This window comes from Ylistrum balloti, unplaced genomic scaffold (genome assembly GCF_031769215.1).
Source record: "Ylistrum balloti isolate Yb309-2 unplaced genomic scaffold, AGI_CSIRO_Ybal_v1 Utg370298, whole genome shotgun sequence".
Classification (NCBI taxonomy): Eukaryota; Metazoa; Mollusca; class Bivalvia; order Pectinida; family Pectinidae; genus Ylistrum; species Ylistrum balloti.
Window position 1 is genome coordinate 1772231 of NW_026782224.1, and position 21348 is coordinate 1793578.

At 35.1% G+C, this 21348-nt stretch overlaps 2 protein-coding genes across 2 annotated transcripts; one reads left to right on the forward strand and one right to left on the reverse strand.

The window, feature by feature from the left end:
• The first annotated feature begins 908 nt into the window (after positions 1-908).
• On the forward strand, positions 909-17717 carry LOC132553132 (cilia- and flagella-associated protein 97-like). The gene is made up of 2 exons (XM_060217343.1): positions 909-2073; positions 13437-17717. The coding sequence occupies exons 1-2, from the start codon at positions 931-933 to the stop codon at positions 13818-13820; spliced, it is 1527 nt and encodes a 508-aa protein (XP_060073326.1). The 5' UTR covers positions 909-930; the 3' UTR covers positions 13821-17717.
• Positions 15235-16014, reverse strand: LOC132553127 (uncharacterized). Its single transcript, XM_060217339.1, has one exon. The coding sequence runs from the start codon at positions 16012-16014 to the stop codon at positions 15235-15237; it is 780 nt and encodes a 259-aa protein (XP_060073322.1).
• Positions 17718-21348: the final 3631 nt, after the last annotated feature.

Consider the following 21348-nt stretch of genomic DNA (forward strand, 5'->3'; position numbering starts at 1 on the left):
TGATAGGCCATGCCTTCTTGCAATTTTTTGGCTACTGAAGTCCAAACATGCACGTCTTATATTGGAAATGTAACTTAAAAACTAAAAAATAAAATCTTGAAACTAAAAGACTAAACTCAGAAAAGGTGCACACATCAACACAGATATACACCATTTTCGCTCCATTACTTATTTTGAATTTTTCTGTAACAGGAGGTAATTTCCGTTTTAATGACGATTTTATTAATACACATGTACTTCTGGGTCACTTTATGCTATATTAAGCGTATCTGGAATTTATCGATGTCATCAGAAACGGAGGTGCATTCTAATGTCCGATACACATGCCAATCATTTCAGGTGAGTGAATTTGAGGTCAGATTTGTGGATGTTTTTCATGAAAATACTGGTGTTTCACCAACCAGTTTTTAAAAATAAATTTTATAATATGACCATATTTGAATTTATTTATGAATGTGTTTGGTGGCAGTTCACTGACATACCGTAACTAGCGTGAAATGGTTTTCAAAGGATCCGAAACTAATGCGTCAATGATATATTAAACAGCATTTCGTTGATTGATTACTTAACACCTCAAAAGAGAGCGCTATCATTCCCCCAGCGCCCATAGTTCTTAGCTTGCCTCAAGGCTGCGACGATCATATGCTTCAATCAATCATTGTATAAAATAAATTGTATGTTTTTTCTTTTAAAACGTCGAATATGACAAGAAAATACGTTACCGTAAAGAGTTGTGTTACCGAAGGTTACAAAATATTTACTCGTATTTTACCGCCAGTCTTTTCTGTAAACACGGGAGAGTTCCAAACTCTAAATTTCACGCGAGACTTGGAGGAAGTGACGTCATCAGTTGCTATCAAACAAGAGGTTGACATGTTGTTTTGACATGGTAAGAATGTAAATCAGCTGGAAATTCCGAAGGTAAGCATAATGGCTGTTATTGGTGGGGTGACGGACTTCACTGCCGATGTGTTTGATTTCTTTGATACGCCACGGAACGAGGATAATCACATTCAAGAGAACACAAAGCCAGGAAAGGCAACAGGTAAACCTGGCAAAGAACCACCAAAACCACCCAAACATGACGTTTTTCGTGCACAAAAGAATAAGGCAAGGAACAGCAGGCGATCACATGGAAATTCTGATTCGTCTCATTCGAGTGACAGTGACACGAGTGATATCGAGACAGATTCTGTTGTTAGTTACAAAAGTGCAGAACGAGTGAAGAACGACAGATCGAGCCCGGCAGTGGTGGTAAAGGGAGAGACTTACAGCGACGACAGCTTTACGGACAGCTCCAGTGCTTATTCAGACGAATCGACAGATGATGAGGAGGACATTATAGAAACAGAGCGAGAGAGATTCAGGCAGAGGAACGAATCAAAAGAGTCTAAATCTAACAGACCTTCGGATTTACAGGTACACAAAACACCTGTACATGAGACGGATTCATCCAAGGAGGCATGGTCATCCGGTGGAATTCACAAGGTAGAAATACATCCACAAAGGTCTGATGTGGAGGATGAGGATGATCGTGTATCCAACAGACCCAGACCTAAGAGTTCAAAACCGAGAAGTCAAGGAAACAATGAGCGTTTATTCCGTGAAAGATCAAAGTCTGGTTCAGATAGTGAAATGACTGACGTTTCCCCATTGCCATCACCTAAACACTCCCCTCGCTCACATAATGGACATGATAATGTGCAATATGATGATGTACCTAATATAAAACTAGAAAATAAGCAGTTGGATCTCAGTGTTCTCATGGATGCTGTTCAGGAAATAGAACGAGAGCAACAAAGACGAGAGAGACTAAAAATAAACTCACGCAGGGTAATGTTTGCACCTCCCAAGGCTCGGCAAACACCTGAACATGGAAACTTTACATATGATCAAGATCGTGCTAAAACCATAGAGAAAGAAAACCAGAGACTCTTGAAAGAAATTATGAAGCATGTGGGTCCAAAGAAGAAACAACCTCAACGGGTAGCAGCAGAGCCATTTGTTCAAAGACTGACACCCTCTGCAGTGAACAGGAAGAGGGATCAGCGTCGCATTGAGTCAGAAAATTTGGTAGGTTTACAATCAGAAAATGCTTTAGTGGGGATATTAAAAGTCATTAAACAGGGAATGTAGTAATGGTATAGTTGTTGCAATACAAAATAGTAAAAGAATCAATAACGGGCGATCAACTGGATATTCTGACTGCACATAAAGCCACTTCATACTCCACACATTAGGGGATTAGCTGTTTTAATCTTTTAGGCCAGTACAATAAGATAAGACAGACTTGTGAAATGGAAGCTAAAAATACAGCATGGTGTACTCCGTGTGTTTTCTTACCTTTTATACAGATACCTATGGGACATTCTTTGATTAAATGAAATCCATCATTTTGTCCCAAAGATAGCACTTATCCCCTCCTTTAGAAAGTGCTTTCATGTCTGGTTTAATTGTTTGACCAGCAATGAATTAGATTTGTTCTTATGAACAAAACATTCTTATGATCAAATGTTACATTCTTTAGAGTTTTCAACAATTAGATGAATTTTATACAAAACATTTGGTCTATAAGTATATGGATAAAGTTAGCATTGTAGTCGTTTAAGATATTATTTAATTATCATAGTGAATCTAATGTTATAGCTTGAGCAAGATGTAGTTAAAGAAACAGCAGAAGAGAGTATGTAATAATCAGCTTTTATGATATTGGGAGTGAGGAGGTTATGCTTTGAAATACCTATGGACAGCTGTAGTTCTGTCTAGGTGTTGTGTTTTGGTTACAGCCTTACAACTAAGTACAGGCTATCAGTAAATTATATATACACCCATTGAGTTTGTTGAGTCATTTGATAAATTACTTTTTTTAAAGATCTATGCAAACTCTCAACAATGTGTAAACTGTCCCTATTATATGTTTTGATATGAATTGTATACATTCTATATTCATATGAAAATGTTATGGATAGAACTAATCCAACCCAGGAAATTTCTCTGTTATGGAGTATATTGTGTTGGATGTTATTGATATGAATTATCATATTATGACTATTGTTACTTCTTGAAATATAGGGGTATGTAGTATTAAGTAAATAGGGAGTTTAGGATAGGGGTACATGATGGGGTCTATATGGGCATATAGCATTGGCTGTAGAGAGGGTATATGGTATATATGATTAGGTGTATAGGGAGAATGGGATATGAGTTATAGGGGTTTAGAACCGATTCTATAGGGGGTATATGATTTAGGGATATAAAGGGATATAGGGTTGGTTCTGTAGGGGTATAGAGTTGGTTCTGTAGGGATAGGGGTATAGGGTTGGCTCTGTATGGGTAGGGGTATAGGGTTGGTTCTGTAAGGGTATAGGGTTGGTTCTGTAGGGGTATAGAGTTGGTTCTGTAGGGATAGGGGTATAGGGTTGGTTCTGCAGGGATAAAGGGTTGGCTCTGTATGGGTAGGGGTATAGGGTTGGTTCTGTATGGGTAGGGGTATAGGGTTGGTTCTGTATGGGTATAGGGTTGGTTCTGTAGGGGTACAGGGTTGGTTCTGTAGGGGTATAGGGTTGGTTCTGTAGGGGTATAGGGTTGGTTCTGTAGGGATATAGGGTTGGTTCTGTATGGGTAGGGGTATAGGGTTGGTTCTGTAGGCGGTATAGGGTTGGTTCTGTAGGGATATAGGATTGGTTCTGTAGGGGTATAGGATTGGTTCTGTAGGGGTAGAGGATATGGTTTAGATAGGGATTTGTGATTGGATTTGTAGGGTGTATATGGTTGTACAGGATTGTGTATATGGGGTAGGCTGTAAAGGATTAGGTCTATAGTGTATATGAGGTTTTGGTCTAAAAAGGTGTTCAGGATTAGGTCCTTTTATCACACTTCAGTTTCAGCATATTTACCTATAATTATCACCAGCAAAACATCTTACATATTAAATTAGGTTCTGTCGATGTATTTGTTCATGCATTTGTGTATGGGCATTTTCTGGACCAGAGCTCTGAAACCATTCAAAATATAAATAAACTTAGAAGATTGGAAAACTTTACCAGTTAACAAACTATACTTTAGCATTGCCATTTTGGCAATGGAGCTATCCATTAAAACCTTTTTTTAGGTTACCATGAAAACAGAAAGGCCAAATTACAAATTTCAGTTTTACAGGATACTGTTGTAAACTGTGCACTGTTATCTAGCTAGTACTCTGCAAAGTAAGGTAATTAGCCGATTAAGTTAGTGGTTCTGCTAATACTTCTACTATAAACTCGTACATTATCCTGTGGAGCAGAGTATAACAGTACATGTTGATGTACATTTTATTGTTATTGGTTCAATCCGACCTGCTAATTGTACTGAAAACAGTGCAGATCCTTTATTGTGTTTAATCTTATGTATGCGTACCTGAAATGATATTTTCTAAACAGACCAGCAGACGTCAAGTTGGTCTCTGTGTTGTGATGTTGCCTTGGATATGTCGGAAAATGTGAAGGGTTTGGGCACACCTTGTTAAATAATTACACTGAGGTGTTGACTTACGCATTAAATATGATCAGTTAAGAAGGATTTACATGATGTTGTCTGTCTGTTCTAGTTACCAGGTATTTTGTTCGGATTGTTAAAACTGTCAAATACAAATAATAGATTTCAGACTTATCATGTCAGTGAACATTACATTGCATGTTTTAAAAATTGGAAAGAAAACTTGAGAACATTTATTTCTATATTTTTTTCAAAAACCTAGATCATTTATCAAGAACATGTGCACTTAAACACCACTATTTAGTTGGTCATGTCCGTATATAGAGGTGGTGTTTATGTAAATGATTCTGAATTGTTTGGTCTGTGTATGCAGTTTGAAAAACAGAGACAACATCACTAGATAAGTGCACTTATTAAAATATTTGCAATAAATTACTAGCTGTTATCAATTCAAGAAAAGTCAGAATCAAAATGTCGGATGTTAATCTTTGAATTCTTATTCAGTTATATTGATGTACCATGTTTTATATTTTGTACATATGTTATGGACATATGACATGGTACAGAGTGATTTGCTATAGAGTATGGTACTTGGACATATGCCATGGTACAGAGTGAAGGTTTACTTGCACTGTGCTTCTCTTTATCTATACATGAAGGTTTACATGCACTGTGCTTCTCTTTATCTATACATGAAGTTTTACCTGCACTCTGCTTCTCTTTATCTATACATGAAGGTTTACCTGCACTGTGCTTCTCTTTATCTATACATGAAGGTTTACCTGCACTGTGCTTCTCTTTATCTATACATGAAGGTTTACCTGCACTGTGCTTCTCTTTATCTATACATGAAGGTTTACCTGCACTGTGCTTCTCTTTATCTATACATGAAGGTTTACCTGCACTGTGCTTCTCTTTATCTATACATGAAGGTTTACCTGCACTGTGCTTCTCTTCATCTATACATGAAGGTTTACCTGCACTGTGCTTCTCTTTATCTATACATGAAGGTTTACCTGCACTGTGCTTCTCTTTATCTATACATGAAGGTTTACCTGCACCGTGCTTCTCTTTATCTATACATGAAGGTTTACCTGCACCGTGCTTCTCTTTATCTATACGTGAAGGTTTACCTGCACTGTGCTTCTCTTTATCTATACATGAAGGTTTACCTGCACTGTGCTTCTCTTTATCTATACATGAAGTTTTACCTGCACTGTGCTTCTCTTTATCTATACATGAAGGTTTACCTGCACTGTGCTTCTCTTCATCTATACATGAAGGTTTACCTGCACTGTGCTTCTCTTTATCTATACATGAAGGTTTACCTGCACTGTGCTTCTCTTTATCTATACATGAAGGTTTACCTGCACCGTGCTTCTCTTTATCTATACATGAAGGTTAACCTGCACTCTGCTTCTCTTTATCTATACATGAAGGTTTACCTGCACTGTGCTTCTCTTTATTTGTACATGAAGTTTTACCTGCACTGTGCTTGTCTTCACTAAAGAACATACCGGTAAGGGTTCATCATGTACACTAGAACTGTTACTGACTTCATCTCATTTCTCTTTGTATTGTATTGGTACAGTTGTGTACATATGAAATATTGATGAGCAAGATCATTCCCTGGAATATATAACAGGGAATGTCATACTATGTATATCTACACTGATTCCAGATTATTTATAGAATCACCATTTGATATAATTCAGATGTTGCTGTTATGATGCACATAATTGGTGATGATAATAGGTCAAGTGGTAAGTCTCTAGGTAATGGTAGATGTGAGGTAAATTTCTAGTAAAGGTGCCAGTAGGTGTAGGATTGACTTGGAATTTTCAGGACAGGTACCAGTAGGTGTAGGATTGACTAGGAATTCTCTAGTAAAGGTACCAGTAGGTGTAGGATTGACTTGGAATTCTCAGGACAGGTACCAGTAGGTGTAGGATTGACTTGGAATTCTCAGGACAGGTACCAGTAGGTGTAGGATTGACTAGGAATTCTCAGGACAGGTACCAGTAGGTGTAGGATTGACTTGGAATTCTCAGGACAGGTACCAGTAGGTGTAGGATTGACTTGGAATTCTCAGGACAGGTACCAGTAGGTGTAGGATTGACTTGGAATTCTCAGGACAGGTACCAGTAGGTGTAGGATTGAGTAGAAATTATCTAGTATTGGTACCAGTATTATATAGGATTGTACTAAGTCTCTGTCTACAGTCCTGCATTATATAGGATTGTACTAAGTCTCTGTCTACAGTCCTGTACTATATAGGATTGTACTAAGTCTCTGTCTACAGTCCTGTATTATATAGGATTGTACTAAGTCTCTGTCTACAGTCCTGTATTATATAGGATTGTACTAAGTCTCAGTCTACAGTCCTGTATTATATAGGATTGTACTAAGTCTCTGTCTACAGTCCTGTATTATATAGGATTGTACTAAGTCTAAGTCTACAGTCCTGTATTATATAGGATTGTACTAAGTCTAAGTCTACAGTCCTGTATTATATAGGATTGTACTAAGTCTAAGTCTACAGTCCTGTATTTTATAGGATTGTACTAAGTCTAAGTCTACAGTCCTGTATTATATAGGATTGTACTAAGTCTCTGTCTACAGTCCTGTATTATATAGGATTGTACTAAGTCTAAGTCTACAGTCCTGTATTATATAGGATTGTACTAAGTCTCTGTCTACAGTCCTGTATTATATAGGATTGTACTAAGTCTAAGTCTACAGTCCTGTATTATATAGGATTGTACTAAGTCTAAGTCTACAGTCCTGTATTATATAGGATTGTACTAAGTCTAAGTCTACAGTCCTGTATTTTATAGGATTGTACTAAGTCTAAGTCTACAGTCCTGTATTATATAGGATTGTACTAAGTCTCTGTCTACAGTCCTGTATTATATAGGATTGTACTAAGTCTCTGTCTACAGTCCTGTATTATATAGGATTGTACTAAGTCTAAGTCTACAGTCCTGTATTATATAGGATTGTACTAAGTCTAAGTCTACAGTCCTGTATTATATAGGATTGTACTAAGTCTCTGTCTACAGTCCTGTATTATATAGGATTGTACTAAGTCTAAGTCTACAGTCCTGTATTATATAGGATACACTAAGACATAAGACATACATTGGGACTATGGGAATGTCAAACAGATGTGTGGCTATTCCCAGTTCTAGTGTCCATTAGTCAATATTAAACCTGTCTTGTCACGAACGTGTGTATATCCATACATAAACAACTGACACTACCTGTATACAAAATAACTCCTGGTTCCTAATGGTGTTGATAACTAAATTTGTCCACATATCAAACTCTATAACAATAGACTTTGTTATCAGTTCTAGGATGTTTAATCAACCAGTCACTGTATACCCTGACCTCCAGACAATAGCCACACACACCATTGTCATTACTCAGTCAACCCAGTACAATTCGTGTCTTTCATTTGCTATTAGAATTCAAAGCTTGATGAACTTCAAAACAGTCACAAATAGCAATTTTGTATTTTGTGAAATTGTTTTGAAATCTTGAAAAAGGAGTATGTAAAGTTTGTGACATGTAGTACATGTATATATGTCTAAAATAATCACTTAATTGAAATTCTGGAGTTAAGTTATTACACATTATAGATAGGTTATTGTTGGGAAATCACTTTAAAACCATAATTGGTTATTGATTAAAGTCAAACAGGCTTTTTAATGTAGTTAGCCATGAACGGCTCGGTGAAAGGCGAGTGCTTTACCACTGTGCCACAGATATTCAAAAAAATTGAATGCATTTTTTTTATGGCAGTCATAGTTCTTCTTTTGTATCTTTTACCAAAGAGGGTATTATTGGTTAATTGGTTCTAGAGTGACGAGGATTCCTGACAAGCTGGTCCTGTTACTGTGTATGCCTATATAAACTTATGATTTCCATAAATGAGGAATTCCAATGGTTTTTTTTTACTGGAATATGTTAACAGTGAATCTGTTCAACTATGACATGTCCAGACTAAACACCACATCAGTTTGCACACTGATTAGATGGCCTTGGTCAAACAAAACTTTTACTTTATTTTAAGTTATCTTGCACAATGCAAATTTCACTATGCACAACAAAAAACACCAAGCAATAAATGTTCTGTTGATGACAGGCAATTGCAGAACTTGGTTCTACATTGTGTAATGAATTAAAATGCTGCGTTATATGATGATTGAAAACCGGTTATGTAAAACACTGGGCCTTGGTGTGTATAGTGAACTCTTTCGGGATGTTGACTTTATCGTGTTTGGCTGTCAAGTCAAACATTTGAACAAGTCATATAAAATGAACGTCATCTAGGTACTTGCTGACTTGAATGTGGAAATTAAATGTCAGAAAATATGATCTGATGTCGTGCTGGCAGTATAGATTGGAGACCAGTACATGACCTTACAGGACAACTCAATATATCGTGTCGAATAGGTTGATCATTGTACGCAAACTATACTAAATCACTTAGAATACATTCAGTTCATGTAAAATGTGTATACCTTTACTATATGTTCGTGGCCTTGGGTAATTCAGGTAGGATAAATACTTAAGTAGATCTGTCTGAAAGGAATTATCAAAAGGTAGGGTTGACTTTGACAACTGATAATGATCCTTCAACACTCCGTGCTAAAACCTTTTACACACAGACATTTAACTGGCACTATATGTATTTCACAATCCCATGCACACCTGCATGTACACACTGTCCATGTTATGTTTCATCCTGAAATCACTGTATCTTCTTTACCATGGTAACTTAATGAGCTTTACATGTACTCACTAATAGCTGGGGAGAAGGACAAGGGTGTTATAGGGGAAAAGTGATAACTAAAGAGTGATTACATCAGGATGTTATAGAAATATATGACTAAAGAGTGATTACATCAGGATGTTATAGAAATATATGACTAAAGAGTGATTACATCAGGATGTTATAGAAATATATGACTAAAGAGTGATTACATCAGGATGTTATAGAAATATATGACTAAAGAGTGATTACATCAGGATGTTATAGAAATATATGACTAAAGAGTGATTACATCAGGATGTTATAGAAATATATGACTAAAGAGTGATTACATCAGGATGTTATAGAAATATATGACTAAAGAGTGATTACATCAGAATGTTATAGAAATATATGACTAAAGAGTGATTACATCAGGATGTTATAGAAATATATGACTAAAGAGTGATTACATCAGGATGTTATAGAAATATATGACTAAAGAGTGATTACATCAGGAAGTTATAGAAATATAAGAATAAAGAGTCAATAAATCAGGAGGTTATAGAAATATATGACTAAAGAGTGATTACATCAGGATGTTATAGAAATATATGACAAAAGAGTGATTACATCAGGATGTTATAGAAATATATGACTAAAGAGTGATTACATCAGGATATTATAGAAATATATGACTAAAGAGTGATTACATCAGGATGTTATAGAAATATATGACTAAAGAGTGATTACATCAGGATGTTATAGAAATATATGACTAAAGAGTGATTACATCAGGATGTTATAGAAATATATGACTAAAGAGTGATTACATCAGGATGTTATAGAAATATATGACTAAAGAGTGATTACATCAGGATGTTATAGAAATATATGATAACTAAAGAGTGATTACATCAGGATGTTATAGAAATATATGATAACTATAGAGTGATTACATCAGGATGTTATAGAAATATATGATAACTAAAGAGTGATTACATCAGGATGTTATAGAAATATATGACAAAAGAGTGATTACATCAGGATGTTATAGAAATATATGACTAAAGAGTGATTACATCAGGATATTATAGAAATATATGACTAAAGAGTGATTACATCAGGATGTTATAGAAATATATGACTAAAGAGTGATTACATTAGGATGTTATAGAAATATATGACTAAAGAGTGATTACATCAGGATATTATAGAAATATATAACAACTATAGAGTGATTACATCAGGATGTTATAGAAATATATGACTAAAGAGTGATTACATCAGGATATTATAGAAATATATGACTAAAGAGTGATTACATCAGGATGTTATAGAAATATATAACAACTAAAGAGTGATTACATCAGGATGTTTTAGAAATATATGACTAAAGAGTGATTACATCAGGATGTTATAGAAATATATGACTAAAGAGTGATTACATCAGGATGTTATAGAAATATATGACTAAAGAGTGATTACATCAGGATGTTATAGAAATATATGACTAAAGAGTGATTACATCAGGATGTTATAGAAATATATGACTAAAGAGTGATTACATCAGGATGTTATAGAAATATATGACTAAAGAGTGATTACATCAGGATGTTATAGAAATATATGACTAAAGAGTGATTACATCAGGATGTTATAGAAATATATAACAACTAAAGAGTGATTACATCAGGATGTTATAGAAATATATGACTAAAGAGTGATTACATCAGGATGTTATAGAAATATATGACTAAAGAGTGATTACATCAGGATGTTATAGAAATATATGACTAAAGAGTGATTACATCAGGATGTTATAGAAATATATGACTAAAGAGTGATTACATCAGGATGTTATAGAAATATATGACTAAAGAGTGATTACATCAGGATGTTATAGAAATATATGACTAAAGAGTGATTACATCAGGATGTTATAGAAATATATAACAACTAAAGAGTGATTACATCAGGATGTTATAGAAATATATGACTAAAGAGTGATTACATCAGGATGTTATAGAAATATATAACAACTAAAGAGTGATTACATCAGGATGTTATAGAAATATATGACAACTAAAGAGTGATTACATCAGGATGTTATAGAAATATATGACAACTAAAGAGTGATTACATCAGGATGTTATAGAAATATATGACAAAAGAGTGATTACATCAGGATGTTATAGAAATATATGACTATAGAGTGATTACATCAGGATGTTATAGAAATATATGACTAAAGAGTGATTACATCAGGATGTTATAGAAATATATAACAACTAAAGAGTGATTACATCAGGATGTTATAGAAATATATGACTAAAGAGTGATTACATCAGGATGTTATAGAAATATATGACTAAAGAGTGATTACATCAGGATGTTATAGAAATATATGACTAAAGAGTGATTACATCAGGATGTTATAGAAATATATAACAACTAAAGAGTGATTACATCAGGATGTTATAGAAATATATGACTAAAGAGTGATTACATCAGGATGTTATAGAAATATATAACAACTAAAGAGTGATTACATCAGGATGTTATAGAAATATATGACTAAAGAGTGATTACATCAGGATGTTATAGAAATATATAACAACTAAAGAGTGATTACATCAGGATGTTATAGAAATATATGACAAAAGAGTGATTACATCAGGATGTTATAGAAATATATGACTAAAGAGTGATTACATCAGGATGTTATAGAAATATATGACTAAAGAGTGATTACATCAGGATGTTATAGAAATATATATAAAGAGTGATTACATCAGGATGTTATAGAAATATATGACTAAAGAGTGATTACATCAGGATGTTATAGAAATATATAACAATTAAAGAGTGATTACATCAGGATGTTATAGAAATATATGACTAAAGAGTGATTACATCAGGATGTTATAGAAATATATAACAACTAAAGAGTGATTACATCAGGATGTTATAGAAATATATGACAAAAGAGTGATTACATCAGGATGTTATAGAAATATATGACTAAAGAGTGATTACATATGTTATAGAAATATATGACTAAAGAGTGATTACATCAGGATGTTATAGAAATATATAACAACTAAAGAGTGATTACATCAGGATGTTATAGAAATATATGACTAAAGAGTGATTACATCAGGATGTTATAGAAATATATGACTAAAGAGTGATTACATCAGGATGTTATAGAAATATATGACTAAAGAGTGATTACATCAGGATGTTATAGAAATATATGACTAAAGAGTGATTACATCAGGATGTTATAGAAATATATGATAACTAAACAGTGATTACATGATCTACAATTATGGCATAGTATTGTTGTTGTGAAAATGAAACAAAGGTGTTACATTTCTGATGGTGTCAATGTTGTTGTCAACATTTCACTTGAAGAGTTTCTCTGTAAGATATTTAACTCAAAAAATGAATTCTTAGTTTTAACCAAAACTTGGCTTTATCACATATCTGAAAATTAAGGATACAGAGAAGTAGGTCTTCAAAGTTTTACATTTAATTCAGTTTCTCACAAAGTACAAGTGCTATTTCAATCCATCTGACACCAGAACAGGGGAAGGTTGTAAATTGAAGTGTTATTTGCTTTTTGCTTCAAAACTTATACTAAAAGATTAGGACAGAAGAGATATGTATTTATGCATGATTCTTGTGAAAATATCTATTACGCCATACACTTTGGAGAGTATTTTCTATGTTTTTCATTATATAGCAGTTGTATGATGTTCTTGCAGCTAAACTTTGAGATAACATCAGTACACATATACATGTTGAGGCTTGCAAGGTTGGAAAAAATTAATCATTCACCAGTAGGGGAAATAGTGACATTCACCAAACACTCTGCAAGTCTTACGATTTGCTATTTAAGAATCTTCCCCCGTGGGTTGAGATCCTGTTGTAGGGATGAAAATTCTGTTACAGATGATGTCACAACACATAGAAAAATTATATGAAATTACTGGTCAGTTAGCACTGAAGTATTATCAACATTTGTATGTAGGTAATGGGTTGTAGATTTTATCTGTTTGTTTATATGGAGGTTAGTCCAAGTCATTTTGTGCTTTAATTGTTAATTATTGATGTGGATATAAACGTAAATTTATTTGTAGATGTTTGTTGATGTGGACGAGACATAACTCTAATAAATTTATTTTGTACATTTCAGCAAATGCTAAAGCGCCTCCAGTCAACTCAGTCAACACGTGGAATGTCTCGCAATGAACAGCTTAGTGATTACAAACGCACCGTCTTGTACGGGGTTCCTGTGGCAGCTGTCCAACCATATGAGGGCACCATGGGTCAGCGCACACGCAGCCTTACCAGTGTCTTCAGCAGTACCACAAACTCCACCATGCGCAGTAAGAGGTCAAGGCCTGGAAGTGCTAAGTCCACAACAAGCACCCTCCGTCCAGGCAGTGCGAAGTCCATTAATAGTTTACGACCGGGCAGCGCAAAGTCAGTGCGCTCAATGTGCAGCAGTAATCATCTGAGGAGCAGTAAATCTGTAGATACTCGTCCTGCTTGGAATGACAGATTTTCTTATACTTGATCTGGTGTCTAGAGTGTGGTTCGTCACTGCATTTCTGTGCTGCACCCTGCATAGTCCTTCATATTAAGCCTTAGTGCTTTAGTAGTAGTTATGTACTTGTAAGGTAATCAAGGTAAATGTACATGCTTGATATTAGCTGGAAAACACAGGCTTTGTACCTGTCAGAAAGGTCAAGGTCTGGCAGCCTCTAAACAACACAACAGGCATGTATGTTTACCTGCCAGAAAGGTGAAGGTCAGACTGGCAGCTGTAATTATAAATAGCACAACAGGCATGTATGTTTACCTGCCAGAAAGGTGAAGGTCAGACTGGCAGCTGTAATTATAAATAGCACAACAGGCATGTGTGTTCACCTGCCAGAAAGGTGAAGGTCAGACTGGTAGCTGTAATTATAAATAGCACAACAGGCATGTATGTTTACTTGCCAGAAAGGTGAAGGTCAGACTGGCAGTCTGTAAACAACACATCAGGCATGTATGCTGACTTGCCAGAAAGGTGAAGGTCAGACTGTCAGTCTGTAAACAACACAACAGGCATGTATGTTTACTTGCCAGAAAGGTGAAGGTCAGACAGGCAGCTGGCTAGCAATACTTGTCAGTTATTGTGTTTAGATACCTTGACCTCCAGATGGGATATCAAGGTCAATGATAAGGTTAGGAATACTTAATAAAGATCAATTAACAAGAACTAGTGTAAGGTCTGACCAAATCATGTTTCTGTTCATTTTTTTCAACAGTGAGAGGTTTGTGATAGATTAAACTTCATTCATAGATCATTCAATGAAACATTGGTAAATATATCTGTCCACCAAACCTTTCCCTTAATACACTGAATCCAAGTGTCCTTTATTGTGAACTATGGAAGAATATCTGTAGTGTTATTTGTATTAGTCATTGGAATGATTGTGTGTTATTTTAATTTCCTATTAAGTTTTGAATATAAACTAGAATGGATGAGGTGATACATATAACATGTATTCCTTGAAATCTCAATAATTTGGCAGATTCCATGATGATCCAGTCTTGAAAGTAAATCAGTTGTTATGTTGGGTGTAAGTTTTGATTGATGTTGATGGTTTAGCTGTAAGCTGCCATGTGTAATTTTTGATGTTTTTCATGGTGAGACATTTGCATTACTTTGTAACATAAGGTTTACAAGTGGTGTAGGTGGTGCAAGGATTTCATGGTTAGTCACCCACAGTGAGATGTTCACCGATTTGTAAATTGTTACAAATATTCACCACGTCGATATGGCAGTGAACAAAATGAATTCTTGAACACAGTAAAGGTTGATATGTTTTGTGACCGGAAACAATGTGTTTAATGGTGATATTTGATGTAAAATATGATTAGGTGTACAGGTATTAGTAGTATGTGATATTGAGTTGCATATTTAGGAATAATTTATGTTGTCCTTAAAAGTGCTTAGTAATTGTATCATAAATAGCACTCATCCTTGTAAGTACACCCCTGGTCATACACCCCTGGTCACCCCTGGTCATACACCCCTGGTCGTACATTCCTGGATCACACGTCAGTGGGTAATATGCCCCTGGGTAATACACACATGCGTAATATGCCCCTGGGTCATACACTCCACGATCATACACCCCTGGGTCATACATCTGTTGGTAATATGCCCCTGGGTCATACACCCATGGGTCATACACCCCTGGGTCATACACCCCTGGGTCATACACCCGTGGGTAATATGCCCCTGGGTCATACACTCCACGATCATACACCCCTGGGTCATACATCTGTTGGTAATATACCCCTGGTTCATACACCCCTGGGTCATACACCCATGGGTAATATGCCCCGGGGTCATACACTCCGCGATCATACACCCGTGGGTAATATGCCCCTGGGTCATACACTCCAAGATCATACACCCCTGGGTCATACATCTGTTGGTAATATACCCCTGGTTCATACACCCCTGGGTCATACACCCGTGGGTAATATGCCCCTGGGTCATACACTCCACGATCATACACCCCTGGGTCATACATCTGTTGGTAATACACCCCTGGTTCATACACCCCTGGTTCATACACCCCTGGGTCATACACCCGTGGGTAATATGCCCCTGGGTCATACACTCCACGATCATACAGCCGTGGGTGATTTGCTCCTGTATCATACACTGCACGATCATACACCCATGGGTAATATGCTCCTAGGTCATACATCTGTAGTCATACACCCGTGGGTTATAAACCCCAGTCTGTCTTTACTAGTACATTATATAATTTCTGTACAGATAATTATGATTTTGATACGAGAAGCTGTTGAATCTCCATTATTTATCATAAAGACTTGCTCAAGTGTATAGACATCAACATCTCAGTCCTAGGTTTACTATTGATGGTGTGTGAATTAAGTCAAATACTGACTAAAGGTTGAAATTTTATATTTCTTTGGTCAGATATTTCAATATGATATGACTTAAGTCAAAGTGAAGGACAAATCTGTCTCATGATATTTAAATCTTCCTTCCTCATCAATCATACTGTTCACAGATGTAGGAGACGTCCTACCTATATATATTTTCTATGTACTATGATTTACACCAGTTTCCATATTTGTGTATGTGTATTTCCATGTATATATAGATGATGATTTACAAAGGGTTTTGTTGCCTCTGTATATTTGATACTGAATTCAATGTGACCATGTTTTATGGCAGAGATCAGTTTAGGCACATTGATTGTAAGTAGGTTTTTTTATGTAGTCATTAGCAAAATATCATATGGAATTAAGCATTGAAAGGTGAAATTTTCATTTGTCAAATGTTTGTAGATGATGTTTGTAGGTAAATATTGTATATGTAGTTGCATTATCTTGTGTTGTTGTCACTACCTTCAATGTAATGTGTCATACCGCAACATCTTTTCCTGTCTTTAAACAAAAATTTTCCAAACCATTTATATGATCCAAGCAAAACCCTGTATATGACATTATCAGTGGTTGTAGTTTCAGTAAACCACACACAACCCTGTATATGACATTATCAGTGGTTGTAGTTTCAGTAAACCACACACAACCCTGTATATGACATTATCAGTGGTTGTAGTTTCAGTAAACCACACATAACCCTGTATATGACATTATCAGTGGTTGTAGTTTCAGTAAGCCACACACAACCTGGTGTATGACATTATCAGTGGTTGTAGTTTCAGTAAACCACACACAACCTGGTGTATGACATTATCAGTGGTTGTAGTTTCAGTAAGCCAAACACAACCCTGTATATGACATTATCAGTGGTTGTAGTTTCAGTAAGACACACACAACCCTGTATATGACATTATCAGTGGTTGTAGTTTCAGTAAGACACACACAACCTTGTGTATGACATTATCAGTGGTTGTAGTTTCAGTAAGACACACACAACCCTGTATATGACATTATCAGTGGTTGTAGTTTCAGTAAGCCACACACAACCCTGTATATGACATTATCAGTGGTTGTAGTTTCAGTAAGCCACACACAACCCTGTATATGACATTATCAGTGGTTGTAGTTTCAGTAAACCACACACAACCCTGTATATGACATTATCAGTGGTTGTAGTTTCAGTAAACCACACACAACCTTGTGTATGACATTATCAGTGGTTGTAGTTTCAGTAAACCACACACAACCTTGTGTATGACATTATCAGTGGTTGTAGTTTCAGTAAGCCACACACAACCTTGTATATGACATTATCAGTGGTTGTAGTTTCAGTAAGACACACACAACCTTGTGTATGACATTATCAGTGGTTGTAGTTTCAGTAAGACACACACAACCTTGTGTATGACATTATCAGTGGTTGTAGTTTCAGTAAGCCACACACAACCCTGTATATGACATTATCAGTGGTTGTAGTTTCAGTAAGCCACACACAACCCTGTATATGACATTATCAGTGGTTGTAGTTTTAAACCACACACAACCCTGTATATGACATTATCAGTGGTTGTAGTTTCAGTAAACCACACACAACCTTGTGTATGACATTATCAGTGGTTGTAGTTTCAGTAAACCACACACAACCTTGTGTATGACATTATCAGTGGTTGTAGTTTCAGTAAGCCACACACAACCCTGTATATGACATTATCAGTGGTTGTAGTTTCAGTAAGACACACACAACCCTGTATATGACATTATCAGTGGTTGTAGTTTCAGTAAGACACACACAACCTTGTGTATGACATTATCAGTGGTTGTAGTTTCAGTAAACCACACACAACCTTGTGTATGACATTATCAGTGGTTGTAGTTTCAGTAAACCACACACAACCTTGTGTATGACATTATCAGTGGTTGTAGTTTCAGTAAGCCACACACAACCCTGTATATGACATTATCAGTGGTTGTAGTTTCAGTAAGCCACACACAACCCTGTATATGACATTATCAGTGGTTGTAGTTTCAGTAAACCACACACAACCTTGTGTATGACATTATCAGTGGTTGTAGTTTCAGTAAGCCACACACAACCTTGTGTATGACATTATCAGTGGTTGTAGTTTCAGTAAACCACACACAACCTTGTGTATGACATTATCAGTGGTTGTAGATTCAGTAAGCCACGCAAAATACTTTTGGTTTCTTTTTATCATTGTACATTGATGACACGCTATTAAGCAAAAAAACTTTTAAATGTTATCTTTATTGTAAAGCTGGACTTCCCTCATAAAAATAAATCTGCGTGAATGGAGAAGATAGAAGGTTTTATAGAACCACTTACCTATCCAGACTTGAATCTACTTAGAATTCAATAAAACTGCATTACCTACAGAGCAATAGACTTTGTTTTTATTTTTTGAGACACTTTACAGGCAACCATTGCAGTAAGGTTGATTTACTCACAAAGCTGTGTCATTTATGTTGTTAATGAATGTCATATAAAGTCTTTATTACTGTTTTAACATTTCCAACACCATTTGGCATTTACCGTCAATTGTAATCAAATTGAAAAATAAAGAATTAAATCTTGAATACTGATGGTGTGACCTGAGGTTATATATAATACATGTTCCTTGCAGTGCTGAAACAAACTGTAGTAGTCATGGAAGTACTTGTATTTACAGCCTGATGAATGCAACTTCTATCTGATAGGTTTATACCTGTAGTACCATGCAGTAGGTAATACTTTTGTCTGGCTACAACGAAGGCACAGGCTAATGATTTCTCCACTGGTTCTAGCCTTAACATCCTCATCTATCTTTGAATGTTTATATCTGTTTCTGCACAAAGTACAGTAACTACATTACTTGGTTTATGTTTTGGGTGAAAACAGCATTGAATGGTTTTCCAATTCACTTTTTGTGAATAAATATTTAAATATATAAATATCGTTGCAGTATATATTTGAAATATGATACAGATATTTGTCAGATATCACATTTATTTTATTTTGATTATTTTATCCCCCACAGTTATAGGGAGTTATACTGGAATCACTTAGTGTGGAAGTCTGTTGTAGGCAGATATTGTCTGATATTCTGGTATTTTGGTTGCCATGTTAACTGTAAACAGATAGTGCTATAAATGGCCATTACTCCTTGGTCATTCAACAGATTTTATTTACCTACGATCAAATGGTATACCTAATGGAAACCTATAGTAGGATACATTTAGGTGATTCAGAACCAGCTGCTATGGTAACACAATCCTGGCCCCTGATTTGTCAAAATTTTGATATTTTCTGGTTTTGACCAAATTTGGTATGTAGGGTATGAGGATGCCAAATATCACTGTATGCGTTTCATTGTCATGACAACATTATGAAGGCAAATGATGGCCTCTGACTGGTTGGTGTTAGAGAATGACAAGAATCACTGTATTAGTTTCATTGTCCTCAGAATTATGCTGAGGAAAATGGTGGCCTCTTATTCATGAAATTTTGATGTCTGATTTTTATCAAATTTTTGTTTATAGAGGTATTGGGGAATGCAAATTATCAACAGTTTTTTACTTTTTCATGGAGTTTTGACAAGATTTTGTATGAAGATATCTTTGCATCTGCAGGGGTTATTAGTATTCCTCATGATGAGAGTTCTGGTGTTTATTGCTTTAGATCAAGATTTAGTCATAAGTTGTAAAGTAGGGACAGCTAGACATGTATCCTCCACAACATCTTTGTTAATAGTAATACAATCATCTTTATACAAATCCACATTTATTTGTTCATTGGATTTTTTCATCCAATTTCAAACTAAGAATTAGCACTTTTATATGAGAGGTTATGTATAGTGATCAGTGGCCATGAGTTAGGCCTCAAACGTTTACCCAAGACCAAGGGAGATAATCCCTAGAAAGTTTATATTATACATACACAGTTTACCCATCAGAAATGACAATTTCAGAGAATCATTGTATTACCTAACCTTTGATGATGATTGGTTTCCTACTAACAATTGGAAATTTACTTTAATTATTGAAATAAAAGAGGAATGCATGTGTAGAGAAACTTTGTACTGTTACATAAAACTATAGAGAGGAATGGTGAATAGATCAGCTTTGTATTGTTACATAAAAATATAGAGAGGAATGGTGAATAGATCAGCTTTGTATTGTTATATAAAACTATAGAGAGGAATGATGAACAGAACAGCTTTGTATTGTTATATAAAACTATATAGAGGAATGATGAATAGATCAGCTTTGTATTGTTATATAAAACTATATAGAGGAATGATGAATAGATCAGCTTTGTATTGTTATATAAAACTATATAGAGGAATGATGAATAGATCAGCTTTGTATTGTTATATAAAACTATATAGAGGAATGATGAATAGATCAGCTTTGTATTGTTATATAAAACTATATAGAGGAATGATGAATAGATCAGCTTTGTATTGTTATATAAAACTATATAGAGGAATGATGAATAGATCAGCTTTGTATTGTTATATAAAACTATATAGAGGAATGATGAACAGAACAGCTTTGTATTGTTATATAAAACTATATAGAGGAATGATTGTTACATAAAACTATAGAGAGGAATGATGAATAGATCAGCTTGGCACTGATACTTAAATTTGTAAAGCGTCATTCAATAATCGTTTCATCTATTACCACATTTTATCAGTTGTTGAAATTATCATCTGGTCGCTAATTGCTATCTTACTTGCCAGCAATTTGAGACTGTCACAAAAGAAAAAAAAACAGATGTAGCTCAATCCTGGTATAGCTATTATGTCGTTTTGACATTGCTTTTCTTTCAAATCTCATTTTTTAAAATGGGTTAGAAAGTGTCTTCAAACCTATATATGATGCTCTATTCGTCTGTGGTGTAATACCAGCTATAACAGTGTAATGCATTTATAGAAGTTTAGTTTGGATTTCTGTTCTTGTTCTAATTTACTTATATCTATGGCCTGACTGAAAACAATGTCTTCACCCAGACTTACTTCCCTTGGTTTTGATCTATAAGTACATGGTATATAGTAATAAAATGTCTCCATTCTGAACTTTCAGAATTACCTCCCTTGATTTTGATCTATCAGTATATGGTATAT